The sequence below is a fragment of the Prionailurus bengalensis genome, chromosome C2 (genome assembly GCF_016509475.1).
Source record: "Prionailurus bengalensis isolate Pbe53 chromosome C2, Fcat_Pben_1.1_paternal_pri, whole genome shotgun sequence".
Lineage (NCBI taxonomy): Eukaryota > Metazoa > Chordata > Mammalia > Carnivora > Felidae > Prionailurus > Prionailurus bengalensis.
This window is the reverse complement of record NC_057350.1, coordinates 115,662,226-115,682,382: the sequence shown is the minus strand read 5'-3', so window position 1 is coordinate 115,682,382 and position 20,157 is coordinate 115,662,226. Positions and strand designations below refer to the sequence as shown.

At 42.1% G+C, this 20,157-nt stretch overlaps 1 protein-coding gene and 1 pseudogene across 3 annotated transcripts; both read right to left on the bottom strand.

The window, feature by feature from the left end:
- Window positions 1-2,378: 2,378 nt before the first annotated feature.
- Window positions 2,379-13,620, bottom strand: TM4SF1 (transmembrane 4 L six family member 1). Of its 3 annotated transcripts, XM_043595156.1 has the most exons (6): window positions 13,444-13,620; window positions 11,924-12,013; window positions 11,690-11,835; window positions 8,510-8,690; window positions 6,552-6,610; window positions 2,379-3,246 (listed from the first exon to the last, which is right to left on the bottom strand). In XM_043595156.1, exons 1-5 carry the CDS (start codon window positions 13,618-13,620, stop codon window positions 6,596-6,598), a joined length of 609 nt encoding a protein of 202 aa, XP_043451091.1. In that variant the 3' UTR covers window positions 2,379-3,246; window positions 6,552-6,595. The 3 variants fall into 3 exon arrangements, with proteins under 3 accessions (XP_043451091.1, XP_043451093.1, XP_043451090.1); XM_043595158.1 differs by lacking the exon at window positions 2,379-3,246 and having other exon boundaries at window positions 5,754-6,610; window positions 8,493-8,690; XM_043595155.1 differs by lacking the exon at window positions 2,379-3,246 and having other exon boundaries at window positions 5,754-6,610.
- A 4,063-nt stretch (window positions 13,621-17,683) lies between these two features.
- Window positions 17,684-17,777, bottom strand: LOC122492575 (annotated as a pseudogene).
- Between the last annotated feature and the right edge of the window lie 2,380 nt (window positions 17,778-20,157).

Here is a 20,157-nt window from a genome sequence, read left to right as displayed (position 1 = left end):
TGGGTCGTCAGCACCTTGTACAGGACAGGGCATGTAGTGGTCAGTTCATATATACTGAACTAGTGACTGATTGAAAATCCTTTGGATCAAGAGATGAGCCAAACCTTGGGGGTGCTGGGCCAGGGGGAAACTCTGGGCTCCCTAGGATGCTAACTAGAGCACAACAAAAGAACCTCTATTGGCAGTTTGAGTCCTTACCAAGGCAAAAGCAAACAAACCAACACTTGTACTATATGCACCAAAAAACACGTACAAGAATGATCATAAGAACATATTTCCAAAGATACAAAAGCTGGAAACACCCCAAATATCCATTAATAGAATCAGAGTAAATAAACTGTATTATTTTCAAATAATGGAACACTATACAGCAAAGGACAAGAACAAACTCCTGCTACATAAGACAACACAGATGAATACCAAAATTATTACAAATTGAAACCACCTACCTTCCAACCCCCACTTGGACACTGAGGACTAAAACCATAAACTGCTCCACAGCTTACTGTCTATATTACCATGATTTTATTACTCCATAGTCTTCATTAACATAGCTTTACTATTCCAGGATACTCTTGCCCAGGCAAATAACTTTATTTTTCATTATAGAACTTCCCAAAAGACCCCATCATCTCTTCAATAGAAAACATCAAGAGTTCATATCTCAGGAGTCTTTGAACCTTTCACCTCAAAATCCTTGCCATGCTTTTCCCACAGTCCTAAATGATAGAATTCCTACAAATCCTGTTCAAGTCTTCGCACTGAAAGACTCACCTGAACCAGAATCAAAATCTCAAATTCAGCCTTTTCCTTCTCCCTCCAATGAAAGTTCTTTCAAGGTGGTATTCTCCCTGATGGCCATAAGCAATACATTCAGCGTTGTCTCATGAACAGATCGTTCTGCTGATATTTCAGGAGTCAACATTCAACAACATAACGTTCAGTGAGAAAAACCAGACACAAGGAAAGCATGCTTTATTATTCAATTTCTATAAAGTTCAAGCACAGACAGAACTAATCTATGGTGATAGAAATCAGAACTGTAGTTACTCTGAGTGTGTGTGGTGATGGTAGGTACATACTGTCTCGGAGAGGACACGAGAAAGTTGTCTGAGAGCTGGGAGTCCTACATCTTGATCTAGATGGTGGTTACATGTGTATAAACATATGTAAAAATTCACTGAGGTAGGGGCACCTGGGTGGCTCAGTCTGCTAAGCATCTGGATTCGGCTCAAGTCATGATCTTGGGGTTCATGAGTTTGAGCCTCACGTTGGGCTCTGTGCTGACAGCTCAGAGCCTGGAGCCTACTTTGGATTCTGTGTCTCCTTGTCTCTCTGTCACTCCCCCCCTTCATGCTCTCTCTGTCTCTCTCAAAAATAAATTGAAATTTAAAAAAATTCACTGAGCTACACAGTTTTGTGTGCATTTTACTACATGTAAAACATTTACATTTCAATAAAAGTTTAAAAAGTTAAAAACTTAACCTAGGTGTCAGAGATTATTGACAGAACTGAGTGTAGTTTTAGAACATCTACTTTAGCCAAGGGATTGCCTTAAACAATAGGGAGTTAAGTATTCTGTGAGATCCCAACCTGGCTCACTTTTTTAAAAAGTATCTAAATTGACAAAGATGAACAAACACAAAAATTATTTTGTGTTAAAAGGGGAGGAAGGACCATTTTTACTAGCCTGGGGTGGGTGACAATTTCTCTATATAATGTGCTGTGAATCATCTCCACAAACCAGGCTGGACCATGTCCTATAACCCCATTGTTGACCATCCCTCTCATCTCAGAAGAGGAAAATGAGGAAAATTCAAGCTGTGCTACAAAAAGCCCTGATAAAAGGCCAATTCTCAAAGTAAAAGCATTTCATTGCTTTCATTTTTAAGAATGGAAAAACAGATATGTAGCTGATATTTATAAAAATCTTATTTGGTAGCTAGACTAAGTAGACACCACGTACTTACATTTCCCAAACACAGAGTGGGAATTATGGCCTCCCCACAATATTTTTAGCCTGTGGTTACTGCCTGTCTCACCTGGCCCAGCCCTTCAGCTAATTTCCTGCACAATTATTCTCCAGAGTTCACTGAAGAATGACTCCTCTGTCCACCGAAAGGAACAATGGTTTTCTCATACACTTGGGGATTTTCCTTCAAAGACTGTGGACGACTCCCTGAATGATTTCAGGAATGAATATTTGTTTTCTCATTTTTGCTTCCTTTCCAAATGTAATATGTGTTTATTGTAAAAACGTTAATAGGTATAGATAGGCAAAATGAATCAAGACAAAAATCACCCAGAATCTAACCAAAATTACTTTTTAGTTCATATATATAATAAATATAAATATAAATATAAATATAAATATAAATATAAATATAAATAAAATTTTATTGTGCTGACATTTTACCAAACCAGTTCCTTGTTGGACATTTAGGCTCTTGTTATTTTTCTTGGTATAAATACTACTCCCAAAATTATCCCTGGAACTGAATATCTTTTTGTTTATTTGTTTAGGTTTTATTTCATAATCATAAATTTAACTTTGCAATCAAGCTACACTTGGAGGGGAATAAGGAGAATATGGAACCCATAGAACTGCAGTGAAAGCACAAAGATTATGGGATATTTCTAGTCGATGGGGGTGAAGGGATGCCCTCCTGAGCTACAGAAGGAATGGGCTGGTGGTTAAGATAAAACACAAGCCAAATTATTAGATTTTTCCACAATCAGCACTTGTGGTCTTCTTGCTGTGTTGCCATTACTGGACCCAAAGAAGTCTATGCTTCCAAATATTCATGTTCTCTTTCACTTTGCCAAAAACCACACGCCGACCACCCAACCACTCAGGTGTGGCAGTGCAGATGAAAAATTGAGAACTGTTTGTGTTGGGTCCAGCATTTGTCATGGACAAGATACCAAGACCTGTGTGATCCAGAATGAAATTCTCATCATCACATTTCTCCCCACAGATGGACTTGCCACTATGGATTATAAAGTCAAGTCACCTGGCACATAAATCCTGGAATAATCCTGTGACAGCAGGAAAATTTATAACCAAATCCATTCTCCCCAGTGCTCAGAGCATGAAAGTTTTCTACTATCTTGGGAACTTTGTCTGCAAACAGCTCGATGGAGATTTGACCCAAGAGCTTGCCATCCATAGCAATGTTGAAGAACTCGGTGGAGTTGACTGTGGCTGGGAGGCTCAGGGGGCTCCGGGTGGTGGCATCTGCAAGGCTAAAATCAAATATCCTTAATGATTTTCCTAAAATAAATTACTAGAAGTTATAGATATATAGATAGATGATAGATAGATAGATAGGGAGGTAGACAGTAGGTAGACAGATGATAGGTAGATAGATAGAATAGACAGATAGACACATACACACATACACTGGGTTAAAAAGGATATGCAGACCTTACAGATTGTTGCTTTTCTGAAAAGTTGCACCAAATCCCATACCTGTTCTCATGGTGGGTAAGCATCAGAGGAAACATAGTCAAAAGGGTCTCACATGCGTACAAGAAACAAATTGTGGTGAAGGTAATGCTCCATCAATTTCCTCAGACTTTACTTCAAGAGATTCCCTATATCTAGCAAGTTATTTATAAATTTGGCAACTATGGTAAATTTATACTCAGAGGGAACTATCTAACCTTTGGGCCATGTGTGCTATTCAGATGACTCAGATTCTACAGTAATTGTATTGCTTTTATGTTGCCGGGTGATATAATAAGCTGTTTTGGTACAATCTCTGAGGGAATTTCCAGTCAAATTGAAGGGTTTGGAATATTATAGACCCACCATGTGAGCTATAAATATAAATAAACTAGGGTAGAAGGTGATTTATTTTGCTATTTCCTCTGGAAAATGGCAATGTCTACTATTAAAGAATTTACAAACTAGGGAAAACTTTGAGTCACTCAAACTTCAGCTCTGGGGTGGGATGACTGAGGGTCATAGGGACCTGTCAAAGCTCCCCTTGGGTGAGTGGAGAGGCTGAGTCAGTGTTGGAGGAGACAAGACCCCAGCACCTGGGCAGGGGTAGCAGAGGAGGAAGAGGGGGCCAAGGACAGAAACCAGCAAAGCATGGGTTTTCATGTTAGATTGACCTGAAGTCATATCATAATATGCCTTGGGCATATTACGTAACTTCTCTGAGCTTTGACTCTGTACATTGGAGACAAGCAACACTTCCTAGGAATGCTGAGAGATTTCCGTGAAATAATATGTGTAGAAACTAAGTATAGTAACTGACCCATCGAAGGAACTCAATAAATGGTTGCTATTGTTACTATCATGATTAATCATTATTATTGTTGTTGCCTTGAGGATAGACTTAAGAAAAAGAGGTGCTTATACCTGATCATTATGCCTCTTGTTTGGATTTTCTCTTTCAGGGGCTCTTAATCTGGTGCCCAAGAGTTCCCAAGAGGCCCAGGGATAGATACCTGGGAGATGGGGTGTTAAACTCCAGAGAGAAAAAAAAATGCCAATGTTTTTACTAACCTGTAAGGAAAATATAGTATTTCCTTTGTTATGACTACATGAAGCAATTCAAAGTAGTATCAGCAATGCTGATCATGCTTTGATTAACAATACAAAACATATATGATTATAAACAATATATATAAATTATATGTTACTTCTGTATCAAAAGTACAGCTGTTCTTAGACCCACCCCCTAGACCACTGCCTGCCTTCCTGTCTACAGAGGCTGATGTGATGGAGCTGGCTGTCAGGTAAACTGTATTATAATTTTCAAAAACATTGTGATAAAAATATCACAATATTTTATCAAAAACATTTTGATAAAAATATCACAATATTTTATCAAAAACATTTTGATGAAATATCACAATTCGATTAAAGATCATGCTTTATTTTATGCACTTTTAAATGGCATTCTTCAAAGAAGTCCGTAGTCTTCATAGGACTGTCAGAGGGAGACAGAAGCACAGAAAAGATTAGAACCTTTCCATTGGGAAGCCACTGTAGGGCACCCAGCACACAGGAGGGACTCTGCTGTCCAACAGCCCGAGAAGCTCCTTTATTAACTCATCTATTACCCAGGCCAATAAACACGAAAAGCAGAAAACTTCTGAAGATAATTCCCAATAGATTAGGGAATCCTGTCTCTTGAAAGGGCCTAACTCTGTATAACAGATATAAAATATCAAGGAAGAAAATGTCTGTTACCCTCCCCAGGAACCTGATGCCTCAGGCATCCAGTAGAAAGGACCTAAGTGGTGTAATGACCCCAAGGTAATGGCACAGCAACAGCAATGCACGGAGAACAGAGAAACGTAGAAGAAGGAAGAAGAAGGAGAGGATGAGGGAGAGAAAGTGGGATAAAAAACTCAGAAGACACAAAGCCCTAAGCAATAAGGGCTGCACACCCCTCAGGCTGTAAAAAAAACAAAAACAAAACAAACAAACAAACAAACAAACCCAAAATAGGGAGAGAAGTTTTAAGCTTATTTATTTATTTTGAGAGAGAAAGAGCGAGAGCACACATGCACAGCATGCACATGAGTAAAGGAGGGGCGGGAGGGGGGGTAGAGAGAATCTCAAGCAAATGCACCATCAGCACAGAGCCCGATGCAGGGCTCGAACTCAACAACCGTGAGATCATAACCTGAGCCAAAATCAAGAGTCGGACGCTTAACTGACCGAGCCACCCAGGCACCCCAAAAGGGGGAACCTTAAACAAAGGACAGTGAAACTAAACAAGAAAAAAAACTTGTAGTGGATACTTTATTTTGTTGTATTTAAACCATCAAAGTTGGGGGGTGTTTCCCCATGTTCCTTCTGCCCTTCCTCCCCCTGCCCCATTTTCCCATAATGCTGATGAAACTGCTTTAGTCCGTTTCCCATCTTTTCCTCATCCAACTATCCAGGCCTTTTTCTTTGTCAATACATGATCCTTGGTGCTTGTCTCTGAAGGACAAAAAGTGTTCTACCTGTTAGAGAAACTTAGGACCTGCCAGTACTCTCAGCAGCATTGCATGTTTTGATGCCTTCCTTCAGCTCAGGGCACTCTCAACCAGCCCTCCCTCTCTGGGCAAGAGTCTGTCTCTTATGAAACATGAAACACTTCAAAAAGGCCTCTTGCCAGAGATTTGCAGGCATATGAATGGGAAACACCATATAAACAGTGAAAAAAGACACATCTTTTCAAGTTTTTGGATTTTCTCCTTCACGATCTTAAAAAAAGCAATTAGAAATCTTTCCTTTAATAAACCCAGGCATAGATAATAGTAATTGGAGGGTGATACTTATCCTTATAATGTTTCTAAAAAACATCACTCAGGCCAGAGTTTGTCTCAGGTGCCTCAGCTATGCTGAGGACCGACCGTCATTCAGTCTGTAAATTACCTCGTGGATTTTCTCATTCCTAAAAAAACAGTTTGCTACGCTCAAACACTGACATCACGTGAAGATGCCAGCTTTTATACACATTTATAAAAGTAGAATATACGGAGTATGATACACTAGTACAAAGTTTTACAAATTAATACAAGTAAAATATATAAATTACAATGAAATAAAGGAAGATCGTGGTTCTGTCGTGGGGTGGTTCTTTTAGCAGTCATATCGCTGTAAAGAAAATGAAATATGCATTACGTTACAATCAGGCTAAACAAACAACGATGCCATGTTAGTCCTAAAAATTCCTGTTTTAAGCAAACATAAAGTGGGCTGATCTCCACTACCCAGAGCTTTTGGCCAACAACACTGAGAGCTTGGACAATGTTCCTGAAATGTTTCCTAAACAAACCAGATCCATTGTCCTCTCTTAGGAAAAGCTGCAGGAAAGGGCCATGGAAACCACAGCTTACTGGTGTTTGCTTGGCTTTGAATGCGTTTGGGGTAGGCTTTTAATCTTAGGGATTTAAGAGATAATGCCATGGGAGTTTCACACAGGAGTGGGCTCAATGTGGGTAACCTTCCCAATTAAGTGCTACCAAGTTACAGACTTGACTCATCTACACTAAAAACCTTGCCCTCTGAAAGCGTCTTTTGTCTTAGAAACAAAAATAGCAGATCTGCACTGTGGTGTCTGTGAAAAAGCCATCTCTTCGGTGACTCAGACGGGAAATCCCATGGGACTACTTGCTCCCCACCCCCGCTCGGAGAAGAGGGTCACTCTGGCAAATCACTACAGCAATTTTGGTCATTGACATATTATGCCTGTCCCCAAAATGCACAAGTGCTGATGTCCAAAGGGGCCTCACCTAATTTAAACTCTGCCTTGTATGAAATCCAAGGCTAAAGATAGGTCACATTAGAGTAAGTCTGAGAGGACTCTCCTCTGCCTCTCCCCAACCATACTGCCTGGAAACAACTTCATATTGAAGATTTCCCACTGCGCTGTTTTCTTGGAAATTTGGCAGGCTCCCAAGGAAATTATTAATCTTGCTGTACTTGCCTGATAAGGAAAACTAGATTTTTCTTTTAACGTCCCCTCAAAAATTAGAAAGTTTCCTTTTATTCATAGCAAGGTTTTTCATGGTAGCCACATGCTTTCAGTTTTAATTAGATTTTGTCTTATTTTAAAAGACAGTTAAGAGACCTTGAACCAAAGGAGTAAATGATTAGGAAAATATAAAGTAAATAAGTTTCTGTTTACCTAATCCTGTTTTACAGAATAAGACATAAAACTAACCTCCCAAAATTGGACCAAAGCTGGACTTCCATCAATTCATTACTATGTGTCTTTTTTTTTTTTTTTAGGAGGATATAGAAACAAGAACTTTCCCCGCTACTAACAAATGCATACTTCTCTCTGAAATCATATCCCCAGGAAACAAGTGCTTCCTGGTTTTCTTTCACCATGAAAGGTTTTTTTCATGAGCTGCTATTCAAAGGTTATTAGTGATTCTCTGTGCTTAGCTGTTTGGGTATTTTTGTGACTCCTTATTAGAAGGCACTGTAGAAAATCCAACAGAACAGCAAGTGTTGCGGACAGGTTGAGAGCAGGAGCTCGCATAAAATGACCTAGGGTTTGAAGCCTGTTACTTCCTGCCTAGGTGATCTTAGACATACTGCTTAATGTCTGACTCATAGTCTCTTCTGAAATGTGAGTTTAGCTCCATGCCTGGTGCAGTGAACATTGACCACTATTTGCATATACTAGTTGGGAACATGAGAGCAAGCAAAATTGTGTCTCTTTGGCCAGAGCAGGGGTAGTGAAAGGGGCAGTGAGTTTGCTCTTGAAAGGAAACTTTGGGTACGGGCAGCATTTTCCTATATACACAGAGCCAACTATATAAAAAAAAAAAAGATAACCCAGCAACTATGATATTCAGGAAGCTTATTACTGAAAGCAAAATTGAATGCTGTAAATGCTTTGCCACAAAGATGATATAGGAACAAACGTTGGTAGTTGGAGCAGAATCTGATTTTGCCTTTTTTTTTTCTTTATGATGAAAATAACAGTGTGTTACAGTAATTGAATACCCCAGGGCCAGGCTGTGACATCTTCACAGCTCTTACCTGTTGGCGAGAGCAGCAATAGCCACATATGCCTCCCATCACACCATTTATTACTTGAATGAGACATAAGATGAATTCAATTCCACCCAGGGCCAAGAGGATGGAAAACAGAGAGACGTTCCATTCTACAATATGCTTGGGTTCCGTGCACTGGGACCATGTGGAGGTATCCAGAAGGTACCTGTGGATGAAAAGAAGAAACTTCTGATATATGACCACATCTAAGGGGATGTCTCATAAGCTACTTTCTGTGTGGTGCTTTTTTGTTCAGAAAAAAAGAAACTAATTCAATGACCTGTGTCAAATTTTTCTAGTCTGTCATTTCACAAAGTGACAAATTCAGATCTTGCTGCAATGATAAACATAAAATTCAACAAAGATTATTGAGCACTCATTGTGAGTTAGACCTCAAGCCAGGGCTGGGGATATAATGGTAGCATCTAAGGGAGCATCTAAGGGAGGAGCATCTAAGGGAGGAGACAATATGCAATCTCAATGTAACCAGTACACTGATCAGGAAGACCAAGTGTGAGGAAGGGTATCTCCCCTAGGCCAGGAGAGTACCTGCTTATGTAACTATTCCACAAGTCTGAGCTCCATGAAGTCCGGAACCAGACCTTTCATCATTGTATATATAGACCCTAGATCAGTATCTAGTACATAGTAGGTACTGAACACATTTTAAAAGTAATTGAACGATAAATAATCTGAAGTCACTCTGTGAAATGTTAGCAAACCACACTGAAGTCACATTTGATTACACACACACACACACACAGAAGTCATATACACGTATATATACAACTTAGGAGACTTTCTAAGTACCTGGATATTCTTACAGTCTGAAAAATTCTATCTCTGATTGCTCTTGTAGACTTTCAGCCTTTGCTACATCATAAAGCATCTGGATTCTTAATGAAATAGGATTCAATCGTGGGAAAATCTACAACTGACTTAATCCCACAAAGAGGTCTGGTATAAATCTTTTCTTATCACTTCTTCCTACCACAGCAGAACAAAGGGGCTTAGAATTAGAGACCTAACTTTGAATGGTTCATTGAGCCAATCAGAAACTCAATGTGTTGGTTAAAAAAAAGAATTCTGGGGCGCCTGGGTGGCGCAGTCGGTTGAGCGTCCGACTTCAGCCAGGTCACGATCTCGCAGTCCGGGAGTTTGAGCCCCGCGTCAGGCTCTGGGTTGATGGCTCAGAGCCTGGAGCCTGTTTCCGATTCTGTGTCTCCCTCTCTCTCTGCCCCTCCCCCATTCATGCTCTGTCTCTCTCTGTCCCAAAAATAAATAAACATTGAAAAAAAATTAAAAAAAAAAAAAAAGAATTCTGTCCTTATGACCCCATCTTTCTGCATATCAGGAGGTGGGGTGAAGTTGTAATTTTAGGACACAATGTAAAAAATTCCTTTGTCCCCATCTGGCTATTGAGCAATTAATCACTGGCTTGTGACCATTAGCTATTCCTCATATTGAAATCCCTAGACAGGTTGAAGTGAGGAATGATATAGAAGCAGAAGGCTTCTTACAGAAGCTGGGGTGGCTGGTGGGAGGGGCATACAATCAAACAGCTGTAAAATGCTGAGTGATATTCTCACTTCTCCTTGCCTTCCAGCTTCATCCATCATGATCTTTTTTGGAGGTGGGTTTGTACAGTAGCTTGAATGCCTGTGCATATATAGCCAATTTCCACTCACACTTTCAGTATGTTCTGAACAAAGTTGAATCACGATCCATAACTATATTGGCCACCCAAATTTCAAACCCCCGTAAAGCTAACATTTGTTCAGAGGCTACTATTGGGTTGTATTCATTGTCAGTTAGCAGATAATATTAACAGCCAACAGAGGCCAGCCTCAGAGTGTGTCAGCTTGTGTGATAAATACTTTACATTTATTATCTCATTTAACCTATGACAACTGCCATTGGTTTTATTTTACAAAGTAACCGAGAAACACAGAGCTCAGTTCACTGTTTCCTGGTTGCTGAGGGAGAAATGCAGAGCTGAGATAAAATCCAGGTCCACATAATTCCATGTTCACGATTTTACAAACTCACTGTATGCTATACAATTCATGGGGGACAGTCTCGATAGGGTAAGGGCAATTGAAATTCATTATTCATATTATTTCCACTCATGAATCTCATAACAAAGCCTTTCACAATTCAACGAAGGATGTCATTCATTTGCTGTCGTGTGCATCAGTTTCTATGAGCTATTTCTGTTCTTTTCTCAGTAATAGATAAGAAATAAGTACCGACATAAAACAACGGAGCTTAAATTATCCTGATGCTAAGATCATGTATAAGACTGTCTTATGTAGCCTGATCACTTTACTTTTCTTTTAATTTTTATTATTTAAAAAATTTTTTTTAATGTTTATTTATTTTTGAGAGAGAGAGAGAGAGAGAGAGAGAGAGAGAGAGAGAGAGAGAGAGAAACAGAGTCCAAGCAGGGGAGGGGCAGAGAGAGAGGGAGACAAAGAATCTGAAGCAGGCTCCAGGCCCCCAGCTGTCAGCACAGAGCCTGAGGCGGGACTCGAACTCACCAACAGTGAGATCATGACCTGAGTTGTAGGTGGACAATTAATGCACTGAGCCACCCAGGTGCCCCACCTGATCACTTTAAATAAAGGGTTTGTTGTACATAGCGATTATGTTATATTGTGAGTGTGTGTATGAGGACAGTATGACCAATCGGGGATCTGAATTGGTTAAATTCAGATGCTTTCCATCCATAGTATGTAAGGATTCCACAATATTTTCTTATAAAATAGTAAAACCAGCCAATTGTTTTGGTATAGTGCACACACTACATAAGCCCGAACTCTACAGCCCGGCTGCCTGGCTTTCATGTCCTAGGAATGTGCCTTTGGATAAATTACTTCAGCTCTCTGTGCCTCTTTTTCCTCATCTGTAAAACAGGAGCAAGAGTGGAAGTCAACTCCTAGAGTATCATGAGGGCTGAATCAGTGAATCCATTTAAAAGCACTTAGAGCTTCTCCAGGTCAGAGACTGGGCATCCACCCTCTGACACCACTGCCTGGTGCCTGAGTCACCGCCTGGCTGAGTGCATGGATACGTGGATAACTGATGCCTTTCCAACTCGATGGGATTGCCCCTATACCATGCGGTGGACAAGAATGTGTGGTCGGACAGGGAACAATGACTTACTGTCCATCGGTGTTGGCAAAGGTGTAGTTCCACTGGCCAAAAGAATCACGACATACTGGCCCTTCGGCCAAGCCCAGGGCTGCCACGATGACGCAGTAGCCAGACCCTGCAATCCCAATGAGGGCTGCCAGGACGGAAGAAAGCATCTAGGGAAAGGAGAGACGGCAGAAGTGAGCCCGAGCGTCGCACCTGCCTCCCAGGGACCCTTTTCACCACCTGAGCTGGAGCACCTACCGCGCATCTCTTGCCACAGTTTTCGTGGCCACAGCAGCCACAACAGTCGTCCTGCTCCAACCCAATGAATACGAATGCCGGCAGGAACATCTGGTTAGAAAACAATCAAATTAAAATCACCATCTTTCCCCACATTAAAGCCTGTCATAAGGGTCAGGCTAAGCATCTTTTGGTAAAATACCTTGCTTTCTGACAATGTGGAATGGCTTTGGGTTAGGTCGGCCCAGTATCATAAAGAATGTACAACTATGAGGGGGAAAAAAACAACACCTCTAAATGAAATATCTGCTTGTTTTCATGTAATGTGTCAAAGCATTCTTTAGGGTGAGGGTGTCGTATGGGAGGGATAGAATAATAACCCATAAATATGTTTCTTCCACAAGAGTTCCCTCACGTAGTCCCAGAGGCAAACTCTGTTCCTGTTAAACCCTGCCTTTAATTCGTTTTTCCCCCCTTGTACACATAGATGATACAAGTCTTTAATATAATAATTGAAACGTTTTTGTAAGTGGGAGAGATGAAAGTACCATATAATATATAAAAAACCGTTTCTTTGATGATGCGATTGTATGGTTGTTGCTTCACAATAAAGCTCCTTAAATAAAGTAAGTATGAAATACTCTGAGTTTGATCAAAAGAAGCCTAAACAAGGGTGACATTATATTAAGGACAAACAGTTGTTAACATGGCAACAATACTTAAATTCAAAGCCGATTTGCCATACCATAATTAGTGCATTAAATTTAAATGTTTTCAGGTCTTTTCTTGACTAAGAAAAATATTCTGTGTGGTATGAGCAATTCCACAAAATGTCTTTTTAAACTTCTCAATCCCAGCATTTAAAGTGGCAAGCTCGAGTTTGTCCACATTCTTTCCGTGCTGTGGTTGAAGCTAATACTTTCAGCTCCCAGGTTGGCAGGCAAATTCCTCTCACTTCAATTAAAAACAAACCTTGGAAAAAACAACACATTCCGCTGTTAGCTTCAGATCCTGATCTGCTGCTAACGGGAGGATTTTTCCTAGACACCACACCCAGGATTACATAAAGGAGAAAATGTATCCTTCTTTTTAAGTAGCAAGACACTCATAATTGATAATTTTTCCTGTCACAGCTGTCTGAGAATAAACAGCAGATAATTTGGATCCGAAACTGTTGATTTAGACAGAGAACCAGTGACGCCCTCCCAGCTCCCTAGGGCAAATGTTAAATGCCTACCCACTTCAGTTCTAGAAACTCTAGACACTCTCAGATCTGACTGAAAAGCTAATATCTGTTTTCTAGCTGTAAAGTGAGAGAGCTTAGCAAAAAGGAAGTTCGCTGTTGGTTGAAAGAGGACTTTGTAAAACGTCTGATAAAATTAATACACTAGACGTAGCTCAACTTTTGTGCAATCTGCTTTCAAAAGAAGATGAACAAAAATAACTGGCTTTGGAAATAGGCATTGTAGAAAACTTTCCATGAAAACACCTCTTTAACGGAAGAGACTTTTTTAAGCTTGTAATAATTCTGAACAACTTACCAGCAAGCCCCCTCCTACGATGCCAGAAAAGAACCACACGAAGCGGCTGAGATGGTTTTCGGAGGCATATTTTGTTTCCCCATTTGGAAAGTAAAGCAAAATATTAGCTACAATGCAGAGGATGGCCAGCCACACCAGAGAATGTCCGATGCACCGTGCACATTTTCCATAACACATGGTGGTGGCAGAGGCTGCGAGGATTTCCCTCTTCACTCTGCAGCTCAGTGATGGCCAAGTCAGAAGAGAGTATGCCTGTCTGTGGAGAAAGCAAAAGCAGTTCTCAGCCCATTCCTGCAACCTCTTAAATACTCAGTTCTTAGTCACCAGGTTGGGGGAGGGGGAGGCGGTGAGGTACTTGGCTTTCATTGGTCCTGATTGCGGGCTCTGGTTGGGGTGGGGGGAGGTAGGGGGAATGTCCCGCCCTTGCAACGAAATCCTTGAGACAAGCGAAACCAGGGTAGGGATGTGGGAAACAGCCTCAGTCTTAAGCAAGAAAGAAAATGATTAATCTTCACCGAGAAATTCACAGTGCTACTCCTTCACAGGATGAAGAATTGACAGGAACGCGTAATACAACTTTCCAGTAACTGTCAAGTGTCCGTAGTGTGACCGTGCCGGTTGAGGCTTTGAAAGGCAGCGAGCTGTGATCCTGCTCCATGCAGCTGTCTGGACAGCTTCCAGTGTGAGGGCTGTGTGTTCACTTCCCCTGCTGCACTGACTTAATTCCAGACCTGGGGCAAGTCTCCTGAGCTCTGAGGTTGCCTCCTTGTCTGTTAAAGTTAAGGTGTCTAAAAGCCATCACCCACAGATTTGAGGTGGCTGTTGGGAAAATTACCAACCAGGCTTCTTTCCTCTGCCTACTGCCTGCTCTGCAGGACCGATCCGACTGTCCAGCTTTCCTGGATATCTGCCTCCAAAACAAATCTGGTACCAAAACAAAGGTGGCGTTAGTCAACACAAAGGGCTCAGGCACCTGTCTATTCCTGAGTATTACTCTCAGGCAAAGCAATGCCAGGAAAGGCCAAGGGAGGCCTAAAGCATGGGAGAAGGATAGAAAGAAAAAGACAGGAAGGAAGAAGAAGAAAGAGACAGAAGAGAAAGGGACTCGGCAAGCAGAGCAGGGAAACAGGACGGAGAGAATGCAGAATGAGCGGGAGAGCCAGGGTTGTTGATCAGGGCCCGGGTCTACCTGTGGTCTACCCAGCCAGCTCCTGAACCAGCTGTTGCAGGCTTACATGTGAAGGCAGGGAAAGGGTGTTACTTCCATCTTACAGAAGGAGGGGTCGGACTGTGAGTAAGTCTAGCCCTTGAAGAGCAGCTTGTGCAAGCCAGGTAGGCTGGGGAAGGACGGGGTGGCCAGGTGGGGCCAGGACTGGAGGGGACGTGTGCCCAGGACAGAATAGTGAGTGCAGAAAAGAGGCAGAAGTCCAAGATGGGGTACTGTTAGTTCAGAAGAGGAAGGTGAGCAAGGCTGTCGAATCCAGCAGCTCAGGCTGAGACCGGAGTCTGAAGGATTTAGGCCAACACTGGAGGGCAGGATGCATACCAAATTTGAGGTTAAATTGAGCTGGGGTTAGTCACATAGAATCACATAGAGTCACATAGAGTCACATAGAATCTGGACTGGGAGGAACATACTCACAAAGGTGGGGTCATGATCCAGACTGGCCTGAGGAAGTAGAGGGATGGAAAACTGACTGTAGGTGGAGAAGCCTGGAACTGCCCAGCTGCTCGGGCAGAGGGGGGCAGATCTTCACAAGAACGTTGCTCTGTTTCCACCATGCATCCAACAACCGGGCACATGCACCCTCTGTCCCTGGCTTTAGGTCCTAATGGAGAGGAGATTCCACAGATAGCAAGGCCTGGGGTGGCATAAAGGCCTGGGCCCTTTGTTAAGGCATCATCATTGCAAACCTCCTCTTTTGCTGATCCACCCCACCTGGGGCCAAAATGAGGGTGAGCAATCGTCTGACGACTTTGCTTCTGAGTGCTTAATCACCTTTGCCCTTCTCCCCCACCCCTAGGATCAACAGAGTGTGGAGAAGAGAGTGAGGGTCATGCAAAAAGTCTGGAGTGACAGCCTACCTCTGCTGTTTTCCAGTTTTGTGGATCAGGGAAGTCATCACATTCCTGGGACTCTGGTTCCTCCTCTCTAAAGTGTGGGACAGGATTGGATCAGTGGGTCTTAAGTTTTGAGACTCTTGTGATGGTATGGATTCTCTCCCTGCCCAGAGAATGTGCATGTATGCAAGCACACACATTTTTCACTCACTTTCAGGGTTTCACGGACTCCCTGAAGCCCATTAGTGGATTCTCTTCCACATTTCTCCGGATGAATCCTGTCTGGAGACCATTTGCATCACAGATGCAGATACCTGGTCCACCCTCAACAGAATAAACAGGAATTTCTAGGGATGAGGCCCAGTCATCTGAAGTTTTTACAAGTACTCCAAATGAGTCTTATGTTAGCTCAGGTTGGGGATCACTGGTCCACAGGCCGGGTAAATACCATTTGTATTATATGTTCCCTGAGGCCACTGTCACCTCCACTGGCTCCATAGCTCTAGACAGACATACAGCATATGCATGAATGGTGGGGGGGACAAAGTGCCACTCGATATAGGCCACTTTCAGGCTTCACTTGTAATATGGAGTCTGTCTACCTTACCCACACTCCTGTCATTCTGCATGGTACCCTCTGCTTCTGCCCCTCATCTGGGAACATAAATCAGGGTCTTTTCTGGTTTGGGCTCCTCGTTTAATAATCAGATATGCTTTTCTGGACAATTGTTTAACTACTTGGTTCTGGTCCTAGCCAGACTCTGTCCCACAGATGACCCTGGCTTTTTTCTCCTGGCTGTGAACTCTCAGTTTCCTATACAGAGCTGCCATCTCCATGGGCACGTTCTGGGTTTCATCCCGCTCTCCAAATCCCCACCCCCCCGGGCCCTCCCCCCAACCCCCCTCCCTCCCGGGCCTCCCTGTCCTCCTTGCTCTCAGCATCGCCTTCTGGAGCTTCCTGCTGAAGGATTTTGCTTACACATCCCCTCAAAGAGGCCCTCTCCAAAGACCCCATCTAATGACATTATGCACCCTCCCCCAGTTACTTTTCATCACGTCGTGCTGTTGTGTTATCATCCAAGAATTTATCATCCCTGAAGTTAACCTATGTATTCACTAGTTTCCTTTTCTATTGTCTGTGCAGAACCCTTTCTGCCTCACCCGCCGTTATTTCCCAGGGCTTGGAACAATGCCTGGTGTGTGGTAGGTACTCAGTAAATATTTGCTGAAAAATTGAATAAATACGTGAATCAATGTCTTTAAAAAATTTTTTTTAAATGTTTATTTATTTTTGAGAGAGAGAGAGACAGAGACAGAATATGAGCAGGGTAGGGGCACACACACACATACAGAGAGAGAGAGAGAAAGAGAGAGAGAGAGAGAGAGAGAGAGAGAGAGAGAGAGAGAGAGAATCTGAAGCAGGCTCCAGGCTCCGAGCTGTCAGCACAGAGCCCAACGTGGGGCTCGAACTCACAAACCACGAGATCATGACCTAAGCCAAAGTCAGAAGCTTAACTGACTGAGGTGGCATTAACCATTCTGTACCTCAGTTTCTATCATTCTTTGTTCACCAATATTTATTGAGCTCCTACTGTGTCTTCTAAGTTTTGGGTATACAGCAGGAAACAAAAGAAACAAAAATCTCTGCCCTAAGGAGAGTCTGTTCTATCAGAAAATGAGAGACACATACAAAATCATATTAAATAAATATAATACCTTGTTCATTAGGTGGTGATAAGTGCAGGAAAGGGGAATAGACGAGGGAGGGATACGGCCTCCTGAGACAGGATAATAATAGAACCTACATCACAGAGTTGTGATGTATAAAGTGAGTCAATGTTTGCAAAGCATGAAGCACCTGGCATTTAGTAATAACTCAATAAATGTTACTTGTTATTGCTATTTTCATCAGCCCCCTGTCCCAGGCAAGATGTCTCTACTCCCTTTATGATATATCTACTTCTCTAGGATTCCATTACTCCATTATGTACTGGATCCCTTTATTATCATTTGTGACTAATTTTTAGACACTGGAGCTCCCACAGTTATATTAAAAGTTCACTTTTGGGGTGCTTGGGTGGCTCAGTTGGTTAGGCAACCAACTCTTGATTTCAGCTCAGGTCATTATCTCACAGTTTGTGAGTTCGAGCCCCACGTCGGGCCCTGCTCTTCCAGCACAGAGACTGCTTGGGATTCTCTCTCCCTCTCTCAATTAGCAATAATCGCGCCTCGGATAAACCTCATTGGCTACGATACTGCCACTGCGCAAAGCTTCTCTCTCCCTCTCTCTATGCCCCTCCCCGGCTCATGCTTTCTCTCTCAAAATAAATAAATAAACGTTAAAAGAAAAGGTCACTTCTATCTCCATCATTCTCTCTGGAATTAGCCCCAGTGCACAAACACCTTTGAAAAGAGTGTTCTTTACTTCATCCTAGGACTGCAGGCCTCTGAGCTCTGGACAGTGGTTGTCAACCCCGTGTTTTGGGCGTGCTGCCCCACTGCCAGAAAGGCCCTGATCTTCCTTCTCACCGTAGCCCACCCCACCCAGCTTTGTTCCCTTGGCTGAACTCATCACTTTTTCCATGACACTTTCTACCACACCCCTGCCGGCCTCCTAGACCTGCTGGTCACTCGCACATCATCCTTGGACACACCCCCATTCGGCACCAATCAGATCACGATGTACTAGTGTGCATTCTCATCAGCCTCCCCAGCTCTGCAGAGGTCCCAGAGAGCAGGTTATCTTTCCTTTGAGGATACAACAGCAGGCACAGTCGCAGGCATTTTGCTAGCTCTCAATAAGTACTTGCTAAATTTTGTTCAAATAAATAGGGGAGCTGAATATGTTCAGTTCTAAGGTTATTTGCTTTTAAGCAAAACCAAAATGTCTTATGGAAAGCTGGGCACAATAGGCACTTATTACATTTACATTTTTAAATGTTCAGTTTTACCTGTCATTTATAAGAGCAGCTGGTATGGCTCCTTATGGTTAGCTCTCCTAACCATTTGATGTGCAGAATGTGGCTTCAAGAATAATTCCAGGGGAAACTCCTTTTGATAATATCATAGGTTTAAATGTTGGAAGAAGCCTCAGTAGAGTGAATGGTTCAGCTCTCACCCCTTTACAGAATCTTTATGGCCACTTTATAGTTAAGTTCACAAGTGTTAAAAACTCTTCCCAGTATCGTCCAACTAGTGGGCAGGGGAAATCAGTTTCCTTTAAGAACTAATGTCAGTAGTCTATGATTCTATATGATTGTGGGATTCTAAGAGGAAGATTTAAACCCAGACCTCCTGCCTCCTGGTTGCTTTCTTCCAAATGTGCTTTGCCCTTCCTTATTGGGAAAACGCTAGTTTCTTACTCATTTGGACATGAAAAATATAATGATCCATACATAGTAACCATACCTGTTAGAGCTTTTTTTTTTAATTATAGCTGGCTCTTGGACAACACAGGGCTTGGGGGTGCTGACACCCCCTACAATTGAAAATTCACATATCAAGTGGGATTCATTCCTGGGATGCAGGGCTGGTTCAACATTCGCAAATCAATCAACGTGATACATCACATTAACAAAAAAAGAGAGAAGAACCATATGATCCTGTCAATCGATGCAGAAAAGGCCTTCGACAAAATCCAGCACCCTTTCTTAATAAAAACCCTTGAGAAAGTCGGGATAGAAGGAACATACTTAAAGATCATAAAAGCCATTTATGAAAAGCCCACAGCTAACATCATCCTCAACGGGGAAAAACTGAAAGCTTTTTCCCTGAGATCAGGAACACGACAAGGATGCCCACTCTCACCGCTGCTGTTTAACATAGTGCTGGAAGTTCTAGCATCAGCAATCAGACAACAAAAGGAAATCAAAGGCATCAAAATTGGCAAAGATGAAGTCAAGCTTTCGCTTTTTGCAGATGACATGATATTATACATGGAAAATCCGATAGACTCCACCAAAAGTCTGCTAGAACTGATACAGGAATTCAGCAAAGTTGCAGGATACAAAATCAATGTACAGAAATCAGTTGCATTCTTATACACTAACAATGAAGCAACAGAAAGACAAATAAAGAAACTGATCCCATTCACAATTGCACCAAGAAGCATAAAATACCTAGGAATAAATCTAACCAAAGATGTAAAGGATCTGTATGCTGAAAACTATAGAAAGCTTCTGAAGGAAATTGAAGAAGATTTAAAGAAATGGAAAGACATTCCCTGCTCATGGATTGGAAAAATAAATATTGTCAAAATGTCAATACTACCCAAAGCTATCTACACATTCAATGCAATCCCAATCAAAATTGCACCAGCATTCTTCTCGAAAGTAGAACAAGCAATCCTAAAATTCATATGGAACCACAAAAGGCCCCGAATAGCCAAAGGAATTTTGAAGAAGAAGACCAAAGCAGGAGGCATCACAATCCCAGACTTTAGCCTCTACTACAAAGCTGTCATCATCAAGACAGCATGGTATTGGCACCAAAACAGACACATAGACCAATGGAATAGAATAGAAACCCCAGAACTAGACCCACAAACGTATGGCCAACTCATCTTTGACAAAGCAGGAAAGAACATCCAATGGAAAAAAGACAGCCTCTTTAACAAATGGTGCTGGGAGAACTGGACAGCAACATGCAGAAGGT